At 36.1% G+C, this 17,358-nt stretch overlaps 1 protein-coding gene across 3 annotated transcripts in view; it reads right to left on the minus strand.

Annotated features, from left to right (window-relative positions):
* GRIA4 (glutamate ionotropic receptor AMPA type subunit 4) overlaps positions 1-17,358 on the minus strand; it is a gene marked incomplete at both ends in the record, with an annotated part of 362,750 nt that overhangs the window by 230,056 nt on the left and 115,336 nt on the right. For all 3 annotated transcript variants that reach the window (XM_080931806.1, XM_080931807.1, XM_080931808.1), the window contains one exon: positions 66-305. In XM_080931806.1, the coding sequence (XP_080787932.1) occupies positions 66-305 (240 nt within the window). The remainder of the gene's footprint in view (positions 1-65; positions 306-17,358) is intronic.

Here is a 17,358-nt window from a genome sequence, read left to right on the forward strand (position 1 = left end):
AAACGATACCAAGGCATGGCATACTAAAGGTTAGAAATCTCCCAATGTAGAAAGTTAAGACTTACCCCTGTCTGTATCATACAGGAAGACAAAACAGTTCCATTCATAGTGATCCAGGAGGCTAAGGAGTGCACCTCTCAATGAAGGTCTTAGCTGCAGCACAAACTGGCTCTCCCCTTCCGTGGGGAAGCTTGGTGTGATGAGAGAGATGTGCAGAGCACTGCAGAACGAGGTCAAAGTATGCACCGACCTCTTGTCATAGAGTCCAAAAATGGCAAACACCCCTCTGGAGTACTGGGAACAAACTGTGGGGAAGCAGACAGAGAAGCCGATCACCAACTCTTGCTGCACTCTGAAACCAAACAGTTTAAGTCTACAGCCTACAAAAGTTAAAGGAAAGTTATTAAATGTTAGCAACATATGATAAAAAATTCAGGAAATATGTGCATGTACTGGACTTTAAGCTGTAAATTCCTGAGTTTGTGCTGACAACCAAGCCCTATATGAAGCTGGCTTAAATTAAAGCCCCAAATTGAGAAACCAATTCAAGTTAAAACAAAAATTGACTAAAGTAAATAATATCCAACCATCAAAAACATCTCAAATCCTATGCTACAGGCTTTTAACAATGACAAATATAAATTTTTCTCTGTATTCTTGCCTGAAAACAGTAATAATATATTGATATTTTTATTAGGAATACAACATAGTTGCCTGCTTCCTGTGCTGTTTGTCTCATCTATGGACTGGATTTGATAAACAAATTACTAACTTTTTATTTCAAACTTTATAGGAATTTCATCTTTTCTTTCAGCGTTGAAGTCTACTTGAATGACGTTTGAAGATAGAAATTGGGTTTGAGAGGAAAACAATTTTTAGGATATAAAAACAGCTGAGTGAACTGAGAGTAACAGTGTTACTATAAAACAATTGCCTCAACTCGGGAAATGGCCTGCCTGGACAAAGAGGGCACCCTCTTTACCTCCAGAGTTTGGGCAAGGATAAGAATGCACTGCTATCAAGTGTGAGAGACTCTGTATTCTTTTAAAACGTGATTTTGCTTACTTCAGCATGGCTAGTTTACGGGACATGTTTAGGTGACTTCTTTGCATCTACACATTAAAAGACACAGAACTACAGTCAGTTGGTGACATCAATCTGCTTCTCTGTGTTTGTGTGTGTGTATCGTGTGTGTCTGTCTGTCTGTCTGCAGCTGCTCTGAGTTTGTCTTTGTTTAGACAGTAAAATAAAACTAGATTGCAAATTCTTATATGGCTAATAGCCTTATTTCTACTTAGCTTATGAAGCAAAGCAGAGTAGTTTGCACTTGAATATATTTACATTTTGAGGTTCTTAGCTAATATTTTTAATTAACAAATTCATTAAGAAATTCAAGAATAATAGATAACTTACAGATATTCATACAGTTTTAGTTTACTAAAAAATAAAGATTAAAAAAATTATTTTTATCTTGTGTATATGAATATTTTCTTGTATTTGTACATGTACTATGTGTGTATTTGGTGCTCACAGGGGCCAGAAGAGGGATTGAGATCCCCTAATTACAGCTCTTGACACCATGTTGATGCTGTGAGCTGAACCTGGGTCCTCTGAAGATGCTCTGAACTGACTTTTCATTCTAGCCTGAAAAAGTAAAGAAATTTTTTTTTAAATGTTAAGATTTCTAGAAATGTGTAGGAACAAAGTTGTATTGTGAGATTTCTGAGATTTCACAACATGTAGCATATAATTTAATAACTTTACTAAAATCTAGAGATGTTTCTTTTATTTCTGTTTGTTTTAACTTTTAAAATTGGAAATCAGCAGTGTAAAATTAGCAGAAAATAGATGAAGTTGATGAGCTTTACATCATACATATGTGATACTTTTTAAAAGAATAGGTTTAATAAAGGACAACGACTATCTCTAGTTGAAAAGTCCTAGATAGAATTGACATGGCGATAGAAGGGGAAGATTCAAGACCTTGTAAGTAAGTTTAGATCACAGCTTAGCCTGACTATGTAGGACATATTTTTTTCTCATTGACATAAATAATAGAAACTAAAAAGCAAAAATTTAACTAAAGTATATAAACCTATGATTCTATAAATATACATGAAGCAAAACCCAACATATTTTAAGACATTCGGTTCTATGATGCATGACTATAGTTTAAATAATGATTCCATTATGAAATTACAGAATAAGAGTTCTAGAAGCTAAAATACCCCAGTTGATCTTAAGCTAACACACACCACAATCGAATATTATATAGTAGATAGCATTTTAATAGCTACTACAGAATTTTATAAAGAAACCTAGTGAGGAAGATCATGGATAACTCTGTACTCCAGCAGGAACAACAGTGTATTCCTGGAACACACCGGCCATTTTCAAAGGCATGCTCTCAGAGTGACTAGTTGTTATATTCTTGCAATATGTATAGAAATGAAAATGAAAGCACTGACATTTTGACTTTCTATGCAATTCAATTTCCATAACTTCAGTTATCCAGTCACTCATGTTAGAGATCATGTGCTAACCTCACAGATCCAACACTTTGGATTCATTTATGGGAATGGTTCAGGCAGGGCATAATTCATTTCCACATGTGTTCTGGTTTTTATACAAGTTTGAGGCTGACTTTCAGTCTTTCTTTAATTAAAGGTATAACTCAATTTGCTTTTTGTTTGTTTGTTTGTTTAACTTTGCTTTTGCATTCAGGCCAGATTTCAATCCAGGTTAAGCATGAATACTATCGCTGAATTCATTCCCAGTTCATGGTTCAAACAACTTACATTTTACTCTAGTGAAAATAATTATGTTTCTATTATGGTTTAATTTACATAATTTATGATACAAGTCATCTTATTAGTGATTAGCTTTAGAATTCAAGTCTTCAGTTTCAGCTTCCATTTTGCTACTGAACCTGCATGCAGGCTTTAGAAATTATTTAGGAAAATGGAGAAACAGTATTTTTCCCACAATATTTCTTGAGGAACTTGAAGAGTTTTCCAGAGGGACTGTGTTTCATTGGAACCATTGGGGAACTAGCATGGGCCTGAACCTTCTCCTATTGTCATTCTATTACACACACACACACACACACACACACACACACACACACACACACACACACACACAAGGACCACTGCTGCCTTCATCCATGCAAAGTAACAACATCCTTTGTAAAAGGTGTTAGGCAGGGAACAGAATGTTTGGCCTAAGGCATTATACACAAAGCCCCTCTACTGCTAATTCCTTCCACAGGTTTTCAGTGTAAGCCCCTTGCCTTCCCAGTGTTCAGGCATTCATCATATCATTTAGCTTATTTAGAGTGTATTTTACTAGGCCTCAATAAATTTAATAATTTCGTCGTTTTAATCATATACATGTGCCTCCACTCATTTGCATTATGATAATCTGTTTTTTTTTCTCATAGCTCACTGCCATTCTGTTTCTATTACTCTTCCTTTCAAAGCATTCTAAATACACACTTGTATATAGTCCTGAAGCTTTTCATATTTTAATGTTAATTCCACTTCCCCCAAAAGGGCTGCCTAGACACTTACTCATGAGGGTGACTTCATCTGAACCTTGTCATTTTAATTAATAAAATAAAGGTGAGAAGCTGGTGATTGGGCAGGGGAAAGGAAGAGGGGAGGGGAGAGAGGAGGAGAAAGATAGATTGGATCCAGGTGGGCTTTATTGGCGTTAAGTAGCTATGAACATTTAAGGATTTTATAGGTTCAATATCTCATATAAAAGGGCAGTTTGTATCTTTGTTCATTTGATGTAATCTTGTGTAGAGGATTTATGGATTGAGAATTGAATATATAAATCTGTATGAAAAACTATTGGGCCTTAGAGTTGTGTTTGTGTTGGATTTGGGGTAAAGAAACACCCCAAGACGAAGACAGTAGGGCAGGTAGAGTAAACAGCCAGGGAAGGGAGTCCTGTGGATGGAGTGAGACCGTGGGGGAAGCTTGGACCAAGTGACAGAGGCCAAGTGCCAGCTCAGTACTAGAAACGGTACCCTCGGAGTGAGACTGTGGGGGCCGATAAAGAGATAAGCTTTTCCATTTTTTAATATTTACTTCAACACACACTAGTTAACACTGCTTTCGCATGAGTTCTACCACCAGCATACATTTGCAAATTTCTGTTTATAGTGTTATTCTTTTGAACATTATCTCCTTGTTTTATTCTAGAGCCCTGGCTTGGCAGGTGAAGGTTACTTTGTCTTCAATATATAACAATTGGCTGTCAGTCAAATGTTCAGTGTAATTACCCTCATGTGAAACTCCAAACAATACAATGATTGGTCCAATAGATTGAAATTTAATAGCTTAGTCATTTTCACATTTATTATAAATTTTATTCCTGAAATACTAAATCAAAATTTTCTTGGTTATCTCCCATACTCATCTACTTGTTGCTTAGAATCCAAATAAATATTCAAACAGTACACATAAGAGCATATAAATGCCCCATAATTTAATACAGTAAACCAAGCTTAATAAAAATATATTTTCAATGTAGTAAAAGAAAATGGAATTTAGTTTTTAATATAAAATAGCAAACAATAAATAATGTGTAGTCACTGAGTGGAGGTGATGGTATCAAGGTGACATATATTTTGCATTGCAAACACTAATTAAAATGAGGTTTTCAAGGAAATAATGAAATCATCAATTTTAGTGCATATCTATATTTTGCTTCACTAATGAGATAATATGTATTATGTAAATTAGTCAATAATATAAACATCTGGTGATAACCCATTCACTTTAGACCTGATGGTGTGAGTTGAATTAAATGCATCTCATTAGGCAGTTGCTCGATATCATTCTAATGCATATTCTATATGATAAACTAAATCACATTATAGAATAATTGTTGATGAACTGTAGCCATGTATCATATTTAATAAAATGATATGGTCTTAGCTCAGTGTGTTGCAAGATAGAAGACTTGTATTGAATTTGACATGCCAACAGCAGTGTAGACCAGGAGAAAGCAGTCTCTTTTCCCCAGATACTTCTTATCTGTCTCCTTTTCTAAATGTGTTTGTGTTCAGCTTTATTAAGGCAAAGAATTTCTATGCTTTCTTCCTTCTGTGTCCTCACGAACTGTGCAGCCTCCTCTTTTGGGGGATTTTTCTTTTCACACAGTTTCTAGTTCATGTATCTCCAATGGTTTCTCATTACCTTGATCTCATTAGCTTCACCACACAGCAGCCATTTTTAAACTTCTAGTTTTCTGGAATTCTCTGACATATTTTTGACACATTAGATGTGGTTTTTAAATGCTTCCACTGCCTTGCTTTCTAACACCACAGCTGTGGCCTTCCTTTGTTCACTAGGCATGTTTTAACACCCTTTTCTTTAAAATTGGTACAGTTTCTTCACATTTTCCACCTTATACTTACCCTTTTCTCAAAATAGATGATGTCATTTAACTCTGGACTTTAAACATGTTATCACTTAAATATGAAATGTTCCCCAGAAGGTTCTGTGTTTAAGCATTTGGTCTTCAGATACTGGTGCAGTTTAGGAATATTCTAAAGCTTTGAGTAGATGGAGAAAGTGGGTCATCGGAGGCAGGCTTAGAGGTGTAATTGTCTAGATTCTCTTCTTTTTAGTTTGCTCTTTAAGTGCACTTGCAGTGTGGCCCTTCATGCTTTTCCCACTGTAGAGTATTGTATACCTTGATCAGTAAATGAAACATGCTTTCTCCTGCAAGTTACTTTTGTCAAATATTTTTGTTACATGGCTGACTGTAAAAACTGACCATATGACTTCTTCATGGTATGGTTAAACGGAAGGTTTTTAGTGTATGTTTGAAGGAGGGAACAGTCAGGGGCATCTAGAAGAGTCTAGAGCAGCAAGAGAGAAAGTAGTAGGCTGAATATGTCAGCTACTAGTCTTGGCCTTGGAGAAGAAGGAGCAGAAGGAGATATCCAGAGGGGTCAGGGGAGAGCAAGAAACAAAGCGAATGTGGGCAAAAACCAGGGCATAACAGAGGATCAAGAGGGAATGGAACGCAGCCAAAGCAAAGGGGTTATAAGAAAAAACTAAGTAGCTGGTGAACTAGGGAGGTTGGAAGAGTTGAGAAGAGCTAGCTGGACTCTAGAATGTATAACTCTAGTAACTTCTAGTAACTTCTGAAGCTTGAAAGTCAGCATGTTCTCAGTTATACCAATAGGCACAGCAGGCAGTCATTTGTCCCTTTTATCACCTAGAAGAGAAACACTGATTGAGGTAAGGGAACCAGCTTTACAAGTAACTGCACAATGCTGGCTTTGTCTAATTATCAGAATTTGGGGAAATGGAGTTTCCTTATACCTGACTGAAACAATATGTGTGTGCGTGTGCCCTGCCTGAAAACCGAAAACCACCTGCGTCAAATCTGCCATGCTGTCTGCAGATCTATTTGTCTTTTGTTTCACAGTCTATGTGACACAGTGAATTACATCACATTGCTTGTCACACCAATTCCTTTTACAATATTGTACCACCTCAAAACTTAGAACTGTAGTCTTTCTTCTGATCAACAGGAAATACTGGGTTATAAGACAAATCTACAGAGAAAAGAGCCAAACTCCTCCTTCTCATTCATAGCAAAGTTCCAACTCGCACATCAGTAGAAATAATGAAATTAAATTAAATAATTCAAATTAAGCAATAGTTATAATTATTTAAGTACTATTATTTAACTGCCCTACCCAAACATTTATAATATAGAGATTATATTTTGCATGAACAAGTATAAGCAAAGAAAATCATGGAAGCTGTTATAATTCATTAAGATTGGGATCATTATATAATAACAAGTGAGAAGAAAAGTCCATGCATATATGTATTATTATCTAGAGACCTCCGATGTCTTGAATTTAATAGGGTGTCACATTTACTATTGGCTCCCCAGCAGAAATAGATGGTAAGACACCCTTGTCAAATTCGTTACATGTTGTAGAACGTGGGAAGATGAATCTGGAGGTAAACTGCAAGGTTTTTCCCTGCTGTTGATCTTCTGTGGGTCTGGATGTGCCTAGTGTTTAAACCTAAGACATGCGCCTCTAGAAATTAATGTTCTACCTACGCTTCCAGTGTAACAGTTACATAAGTTTTTAGTCAATTTAAACTCTTTGTAGCCTCTTTCACACATTTCTATCAATAGGAGTCCTTGGCAATTGACACTACCATATTCGTAGTTTAAATCATTGCTTCAATTTTAGAAGATCTCTACCTGTGGCATTTTAATAGAAGCCCCACCAACAGAAAAAAAAAAAAAAATGCTCCATAGTAAATTTTTAACTTATTTCTTTCAATTGCTTTTTTTTATTTTGTGCTTTGTGTTGTATGTATGTGGTGATAGTGTCGGAGTCTTTGTTTATAAAAAACATGTCACTAAAATCAGAGACTATACAATGCTGCCCACTCTCCCCTCACCTGTTCAATATAGAGCTGGAGGACCTGGCCAGAGCAATTATACAGCAAAAGGAAGTCAAAGGGATACAAATTGGAAAGGGAAAAGTCAAAATATCACTATTTGCAGATGATATAATATACTTAAGTAACCCCAAAAACTCCACCAGGGAAGTTCTATAGCTGATAAACAACTTTAGTGAAGTGGCTGGATATAAAATTAACTCAAAGAAATCAGTAACCTTTCTCTACTCAAAAGATAACAGGTTAAGAAATTAGCGAAACAACACCCATTACTATAGTCACAAATAATAATGTACCTTGGTGTCATCCTAACCACATGAGTGAAAGATCTATATGACAAGAACTTCAAGTCTCTGAAGAAGGAAAATAAAGAAGATCTCAGAAGATGGAGCGATCTCTCACGCTAATAGATTGGAAGGATCAACATAGTAAAAACGGCCATCATGCCAAAAGCAATCTACAGATTCAGTGCAATCCCCATCAAAATACCAATTCAATTTTTCATAAAGTTAGAAAGAGCAATTTACAAATTCATTTAAAATAACACAGACCGAGAATAGCAAAAACTATCCTCAAAAAAAAAAATTCCTGATATCAAACTGTATCAGATCAATTATGATTAAAAAAATGCATAGTATTGGTACAGTTTCAGGCAAATAGATCAATGAAATAGAATTGAAGACCTAGACATGAACCCATACACCTATGGTCACTTGATCTTTGACAAAGGAGCTCACTGGAAAAAGGACAGCCTCTTAAACAAATGGTGCTGATTCCACTGGCAGTCAGCATGTAGAAGAATGCAAATTAATCCTTTCTTATTTCCTGTACAAAGCTCAAGTCCAAGTGGATCAAAGACCTTCACATAAAACCAGGTACGTTAAAACAAATAGAAAAGAAAGTGGGGGGAGGAATTAGAACATATAGGCACAGGGGAAAACTTTCTGAACAGAAAACTAGTGTCTTATGCTATAAAATCAAGAATCGACAAATGGGACCTCATGAAATAACAAAGATTCTGTAAGGCTAAGGACACTGTCAAAAGCACAAAATGGCAACCAGCAGACTGGGAAAGGATCTTTACCAATCCTCCATCTGATAGAGGGCTAGTATCCAATATATACAAAGAACTTAAGAAATTAGACATTAGAAAATCAAATAGTCCTATTTAAAAATGGGATACAGAGCCAAACAAAGAATTCTTGACTGAGACATATCAAAAGGCTAAGAAGCACCTAAGAAATGTGCAGCATCCCTAGTTATCAGGGAAATGAAAATCAAAACAACCCTGAGATTCCACCTCACAGTAGTCAGAATGGCAAAGATCAAAAACTCAGGTGACAGCAGATTCTGGCAAGGATGTGGAGAAAGAGGAACACACCTCCAATGTAGTGGGACTGCGATGCAGTACAATCACTCGGGAAATCAGTCTAATGGTTCATCAGAAAATTGAAGTACCTGAGGACCCAGCTGTAGTATTTCTCAGCATATACCCCAAAGATGCTCCAACATATGACAAGGACACATGCTTCACTATGTTTATAGCAGCCTTATTTATAACAGCCAGAAACTGGAAAGAACCCAGATTTCCTTCCACAGAGGAATGGATACACACGTGGTACATTTACATAATACAGTACTGCTCAGCTATTAGAAAAATTGACTTCATGAAATTATTAGGAAGTAGGTGTTTGGGAGTGAGAGAATCTTCATGGAAGCAAGGGGAAAGGAGGGGCATTGGAGAGTGGAGGAAAGGGGATAACATTTGAAATGTAAATGCACAGAATATCCCATAAAATGATCAAAAGAAAAAATATAAATTTTAGCAGAAAATTTATATAAATTTTGAATAACATACTACAATTTTCAGACCAAGCTATTTGTTTTTCTCATGTAGACCTCAAAGGAAGCAAAAAGCTGTTGACTGGGACCCAAGAATAAAGACCTTTTGCTCTGATTCTATTGTCACTGGCAACACAACCTTTAGAAATCCTCTTTTATGTTTATGTCAGCCCCTGTCCAATGTATCACGTATGTAATCACTAAGCCTCCTCTATGGAGCTACGGCACTTGTACCTCTTTCTTCTTCACCAGTGACTTGTTCTCTGTTCCTGGGATAGTTGGTTTTAAGAGAAAGTTACCATGCTGTTAAAATACTTCTCTTTTTAAAAAATAGATTTGTTTTATTTTATATGTATAGCTGTTTTGCAGAAATGTGTTTTTTTCCTGACTTTACATTCTGAGCGATGCATTTTTTTGAAACAAATATGAATAAATGAACATACCACCATACTACTGCAAAGTCTAACTTGATTTCATACTTCATCATTCTCCTAGTTTTTTATTTCATCAGTATTATATTTAAATAAAGGTAATTTTAGTGCTTGCTGGTTTTCTTAATAATATTATAATTAGATGTTATATGTGCCAAATATGTCTCATAAATGTTTAGAAACACTTAAGTTTTTCTTCAACCATAATGTACAATCAAGGGAAAGGTACTGCTATTAATATCAGAGAGGCGGTTATTTTTATATTACCTACAAGCAAAGAATACGTTAAACTTATGGGGAAGAGCTTAGTATGCCGCCTGAGATGAAACAGGTAAGGTCATTAACAGAGGATACAGAATGTTTATAATCCCAAGACCATGAGAGTGAGGGGATATGCACATGAGCTTGATCTGGACCACCTTCTAGCTGATTCTAGAATAGAATCTAGACCTTTGTGATGCACGTGGGACATCTTCATTGCTAGGGTTATGATAGATCACTTAATATTAATGGCATTTGCCCATACTAAACAGTCTCAACGCCAGAAAGAACAGTTCTTACAAACACTTAAAATTGATAGCATTGGTTAGGCTCTGCTAACCAATACAGATCCAGATGCTGGCAGTCAACCATCGGATTCAGTGTGGAGACCCCAATGGAGGAGCTAGGGGAAGGACTGAAGAAACTGAAGGAAGAACAACATCAACCAATCAGAACCCCCAGAGCTCCCAGGGATAAACCACCAACCAAAGAGTACACATGAAGGAATCTATGGTTCTACCTGCAAATGTAGGAGAAGACTGCCTTATCTGGCATCAATGGAAGGGGAGGCCTTTGGTCCTGTGAAGGCTAGATGCCCCAGCATGGGGGAATGCTAGGGCGAGGCAGGAGTTCCTGGGGAAGCACTGTCATAGAAGAGGGGGGGACCCGACTGGGGTGGGAGTTTGTGGAGGGGAACTGGGAAGGGAGATAACATTTGAAATGTGAATATGTAAAATACTTTGAGATGGGTGGGTGGCCTCATCCCTTGACTGTAGACTTTGCCTATCTACTGGTGGTGGTCTCTACAGGCTCTATCTTCCCTTTGCTGCACATTTTGGCTAATGTCTTGTCCAAAGAAAAGACAGGGGCAAAAAAATGGAGCAGAGACTGAAGGAAGGGCTATGAGGGTACCACCCTACCTGGGGATCCATCCTGTTTGCAGACATCAAACCTTAACACTGTTGCTGTTGCCAAGAGATGCTTCCTGACAGGAACCAGGTGTGGATATTCCTTGGGAGGTCCAGCCAACATCTGAATATGCAGATGTGGGTGCTTAAAGCCAATCATCAGACTGAGCTCAGAGGGAAAGGGACCCTAGTGGGGGAGCTGGCTGAGGGACTGGAGGAGCAGAGAGGGATTGAAACCCCATAGGTATAAGGATGTCAACTGGCCAGACCACCCAGTGCTCCCAGGGACTAGTCCACCAACCAAGAAGTGAACAGGGAGGGGATTCATGGCTCCAGATACATGTGTAGCAGAGAAAGGCCTTGTCTGTTTCCTCACTGGAAAGGGAGGCCATTGGTCCTGCAGAGATTTGATGACCCAGCATAGGGGGATGCAGGAGCAGTTCTGTGGGAGTGGGTGGTGGGTGGGGGAGCAGCCTCATAAAGGCGAAGGAGCAGGGGAAAGGGCATATGGGATGGAGGGTTTATGGAGGGGTAACTGAGAAGGGGGCTATCATTTGAGATGTAAACAAATGGAATGATTAATTTAAAAAAACGAAAAAGAAAAAATAACCAATAAAAAAATGACAACATTATGTGGTGCTGTATAGGTTTGGATTCTTCTTGGGTATGAAGTCATTGCTAGCAACACAGTAGATGCCGTGTGCTCATTTTTTAATTTACCCTTTAAATTGGGGCCATAACAATGTGAATAGAAATCCAAGAGCTGGATCTGTTCTTTCATTTTTGTGGCTTTGTGAACTTAATATTTGTTATCACCTTTGAAATTCTGAAGCAATGAATAATTTTTGCAGCTCTTGTTATCACCAAAATGACTTGAGGTATGTTAAAAAAGCTAAAAATTAGCAATTTTAGGATCTAATTTTAACTATGTATAGAAGAGACAAGAAACAAAAATGTTTATGAGATATGGCAAAGTGTAGTAATACACATATATGTAAAATCACACAAGAATGCTAATACTTCTCTGTGTTAATAACAATAGAGTCAAATTTTAACGTAAATAAATTTAAAGCTAAAAAAAATTACAATGTCTATTATAAAGATAGTGAAAAAATTCACAATGATGGAAATAATCCAGTCAGTAAGTAAGCATTTGATCGATTAAAATAATATGTCTGAAGTCAAAACCACTTACAATATAGTCAATACAATTTATTCTGTGGCAATGGTTTCATTCTAGCACAGAAAGAAAGACATTGGAACGAACATTTCCAGCATGTGAAGAAAATGGATAAGAGTAGGTGATGGGGAAGAAGCATGACCCAGACCAGTAATATACATGTATAAAACTATTAAGGAAAAAATGAAATAAACCTCCAAAGCAAGAAAACATTTCTGAACAAAAGCTTCTATTCAGTTTGCAAGTATGCACACCCTCATGTAAACCTTTCATGCACATAATGACAAATGAAAAACAATTAAATAAAAGAAAGAATGAAAAATAAATGTGGGGAAATGACAGTCTTTGAAACTGGGACACAGCAGTGATGTTGAAACTCAGACTTTTTGCCAGGCACTGCCTTGGAAACTTGAGCCATAGAACCCATAGAGAGTTGGAGGTCAGTGCTACTCTCTTCCTCTGGATGCGCCACACACATTCCTGGGTCCCATCTACATTCCCAGCACTGATCTTCAGTTTTCTTTGCTTTCTTGTCTGTATCTGTACAGTTTTTAGTACAAAAGCAGCAAAGCCACCATGCACACACTCATTCTATAGGTAACTTCATTGTGGTTCCTGTTCTCTTTTTTTCTTTTAGTCCCCCTCAAGTTTCCTAAAGTTAAAAGCCAGTAGTTTGCTTTTTCTTCCCCCTGAGAGTTATATTTAAATATCAATAGTTTACTTGACTTCTCTTTTTTGTTGTCAGTTTGGGACTAACCCCTCCCCCCAGGTGGGTGGACACACAGAACTCTACACCTCCTAGGCCTATTTTCTCTTTTTTTTCATTGCAATAAAAGGAAGAAAGATCTATCAAATCATTCTCGATTTTTAAATTTCTTTTCTCTTTTCCTCATGAAGATCATGGGCCAAACTTTTCAGGTTTGCATTCAAATATATAAAATATTTCTTTCTCCATCCTCTCCTCTTTAAAAATGTTGCCATCTTCTAGTCCAGTTAACTATGAGAACACTGTACAGCAAAGGGCGTAAGATTGCACTTGACTTACTGAAACTAGATACTCTTCCCTGTATTTGCAGCAGTACTGGTAAGACATGGGGAATATAGTCTCCTGTTTATACAGTTTACTGTTCCTCATCTCAGTTGGAGCGCTCATACCAGTGCTCCTATATTTCTCATGGCAATTCTATTCTCTATTATTTTTTAATATGTGATTTTCAATTTTCATTTATTTTTCTTTTATGGGATTATAAGTTAATTTTGACATTTATGTTCTTCCTCCAAACGTTCCGATATACCCTTCTCCATAGTCATGGCCTCTTTTTTTTGCAATTGTATTGCATGCAATATATATATATATATATATATATATATATATATATATATATATATATATTATTCCATAGAATTATTATACATATATAGTTGCATAAAATAATAATATATAGTTAACTATAAAGCTATATAACTATATAACCATGGAACTGCTTAACTATATAGTATAACTATATAACTGTATAACTATAACTGTATAATTATATATATGTATATATTTATTTATTCTATAGATGTCTACAGTTCAAGCAAACCACCTGAAATTGTTTGTATTATCTTTGTACTTTTCCTTATACTTTGAAATTATTTATGTGCTTGTTTTAAAAACCATCTCCAAGATAATATGTTTCCCAAGAAGAGGCAGCTGGACTGTCTTGTTCTCACATCCAAGCTTGGCAGTCTAAATACTCAATATTTGTTGGATGAATACAATCAACATTTCTGGTAAAGTAAATCAAGAATGAAGAGGGGTAGGACAGTGAATGCTGACTGGCTCAAAGCTACAAAAGAACTTCCTTTGTGTCATGAGCTGGTTCTGTCTACTGATTTCCATTCCTATGGTCTACTCTAGAGAGACCTCTATGTGTGCTTCTGATCCCCTTTGTGCATCAACTCATCACTAGTATGTAATTAAAGCTGAGTTTCAGAAAATCACTAGCTATTATGACATAGAAATCTAATGAACCCTTCTGATTAAACTAATTTGTAATCATAACTGTGCATGGACTGGTTAACAATTAAATCCAAGTAATGAGTCAAAGACAGGAACAGGCTGCTTTTCATTTTATATATATATATATATATATATATATATATATATATATATATATATATATATAATTTATGTGTACGTATACATTTAAGAAAGGAAACTTTATAATGTCACTTTCATGTTTATTATTTCATTAGTTGGGACATCATAATGTTTTCACTATATTGACTGGTATGCAGCAGACTGGAGCAGAGTATCAAATGTAATTATTAATCCAGGACCTGAAGTATTTCTTACCCTTTTGTAATCTCCTGCTCCTGGATGGCTCTGCTTATTTCTGATAAGTCTGCCTTTACCTAGTCCTATCAGTTAACCTTAAATTTCTTGTTACATATCTTTCTTTTCAGACTTCTGTCACCAATGTAGATAAAACGAAAATATCTTAAAATGCTAACAAAATACTTCAGAACTTCACAAAGTCATCTAAACCAATTTGGCTATCTTCCTCCAATTTTTTTTTCTTTTGATGTTCAAATGCAAGCTCTTCATGTTCATATTTGGAAAAGTCTCAATCAGATGGTATAAAAGCATGCTGGGCCAAAATTCATTAATTTATGCCCTTAAGACATTGTCATGGGTTATTAATATGTAAGTGCTTTTTTTTTAGATTCTAAGTGGTGAGTTTGCTACAGTAGAGAACGTTACTGAGTTAATCATCATCAACGACAATCTGAAATGCAAATTGCACAAAAATATTTCACTTTAATTATATCACAATTATAGACTCCCAGTCTCTCAGATATCTTCCCGGAAGCTGCTCCGGACAGTGCCAGCAGAGCAGCAAAGCAATCATGAGCCTGCACTAAAATGGCCTTGCTTATGTTTCCTTTCCAGCTTTATGACATCTCAGCCGGAAAGCACATTTCACTTCTAAATTAAAGTAATTGAGAGCTCAGTAAAAATATACAGGCTTGGTTGCATGTTTCTTTCCAGAGTCAGGCCATCATAATGGAAACACATGGCTCATTTTGCTTCTAAGGCCCTTAAAGGGATGAGCAGAAGGCTCTTCATGGTGTGCAAGATGAGCAGATAAAGATGCAGGGTAAAAATGGCTTCCGTGGCAGTAATCTTGAAACTGTAAAAATTTATTATTCTTTTATTCTGATAGTATACAGGTGCCGTTAAGGAGGCTTTGTCATCACAGAATATTAGCGGAGATGAAGGAACCAGGTCCTAACATGCACCTAAATCAAAACAACAGCACTTGCGTCATGTCAGTTCCCAGTCACAGCTAAATAAGGAACTGTACAGGAAACTAAGGCACCCAGTGATTTTCTGTTTATCACTCAAGTTTTTAGAGTGTGGTTTTACCTTCTAGTGACTTCTTGGAAGTTTTTAATTGTCACTATATTTTATACTGTGGGAATTAATTCTGTAATTACAGCAAGAATTTTTTGTGCTAGCAAAAGACCTTTTCAAAAGATTAAACAAGGTGTGAAAGCTTTTCTTTATTAGAAACGATACTACAAAGCATTTTGGAGGTTGGCGCCTTTAATTAAAGATGGAGTAGAATAATATTTGGGCAGATATTGAATGTGTTGTAGAGACTGTTTCTAACGAATGCAACACTTCTGGGAACCTGTCATCGCTTGTTTTGGATGCAGCATTGCTTGACTTTTGTCCAACATCCCTTTGCAGCACTAGATGGAACTGTGCCTGCTTTCATCATTCCTTCAGTGTTTTGTATAAGACTAGACCCACAGTTGATGATCTATAAATGTAAAATTAGCAAGCGAAACAGTGGAGACAAGGAGGCTGTGTGTGAAAGCCATCTGAGATTCATAAAGATACTGGGCGTAATTAGTTCACTGAAAAAATGTGAAATTAGGATTTCTAGGCAACACAACTGAAATTAGCTGGAATTCAGAGCTTACATGCACTCAGGAGGATCATTTTCTCGATCCTGTTAATCCCACAGGTCTAGTGTCATGGCCATGAATGAGGAAGGTTCAGGTAGTTAGCTGGGGAAGTGGGAAAATAACCATTCTTGCATTTCTACTGTGTACTAAGTTTGAAACAGTAATTTTTTATTCATTAACTTATTTATAGGTTACTTGAATTTATTTTTATAAGAATAATATTTGGTAAAATGACACAATTCACTTAATCTCCAACATATAGATAATGAAACTGACTTTAAAGTCATTTTATGCTCATTCCTTTCCATCACTTAAAAAGAAAATCAGAGTGTAAGAGCTTCTTTCTTGCTGGCCTGATAAGAGGATTTCTACAGTTGTACTTGTATTGAGGTGGAAGAGATGCTCTAAGAATACTTGAATTGCAAAGAGACAGTAGTGAGTCTTAAGGGATTATGGAAAACTGGATCCCAGTTAAAAAGCCACTTCTCAAAGTAAACTGACTTTTAGCTGTCAGTTTAAGAAGCACAAAGGTATACAATGGAGGCCAATAGGGTCCTGCAGTGTTTCAAGACTTCCCATTTGGAACTGTGCCTTTTAAACTATCCCGCATAATGTTCTAGAAGAGAATTTCTTGTTCACTGTGACTAGGCAGGGGGAGAAAATGGCACCTGTCATGGTCACTTCATGGATTAAAAACAAATGTTAAAGTCTTTCTTTTTCTTCTACAATATATATTAGAACCAGAAGCAGATAATAGAAAAAACCATCAGATGGATGAGTTAACTGGATTCTGGGATGTATTGTTCTGCCCATTTTCAAATTCCCAGAACAAATTTCAAATGTTTGATCTGTACACACAGTAAGTTGAAAAATACCAAATTAGACTAGTGGGTATATTCATTTATTGGTTGTATTTGTAAGAGTACATTTAAGTTTTCAGAAAATATTTCCACAGTTTTTGTGCTGAAGATAAATTCCAATTTATAATGTTCTTTTCTCTAAATCATCAGGATTTTATAGATTTGAATGATGGCAAAGTAAATGGCATTTTTATTCTCTATAATGCCAAGCCATAAATTATTATTCACATACTATTATTTATAGGCTTTTATGACTGTGGCTATGTGTGTATATGATGAAAATGGAAATGTTTTCAGACTTTAAAACTTATGACTGAATGCAACTTAGTATAATCAAAATAATAATAATCTTTTAAGCATTAAAAGTTGAAATATGCACAGTTCACTTTTATGTTGAAACTGAAAATTTTCTAATAGCTTTTACATTTCTTACAATAGTGTGGATTTTTCAAAACATGC

The sequence above is a fragment of the Micromys minutus genome (genome assembly GCF_963924665.1).
Source record: "Micromys minutus genome assembly, chromosome: 18".
NCBI classification, from domain to species: domain Eukaryota; kingdom Metazoa; phylum Chordata; class Mammalia; order Rodentia; family Muridae; genus Micromys; species Micromys minutus.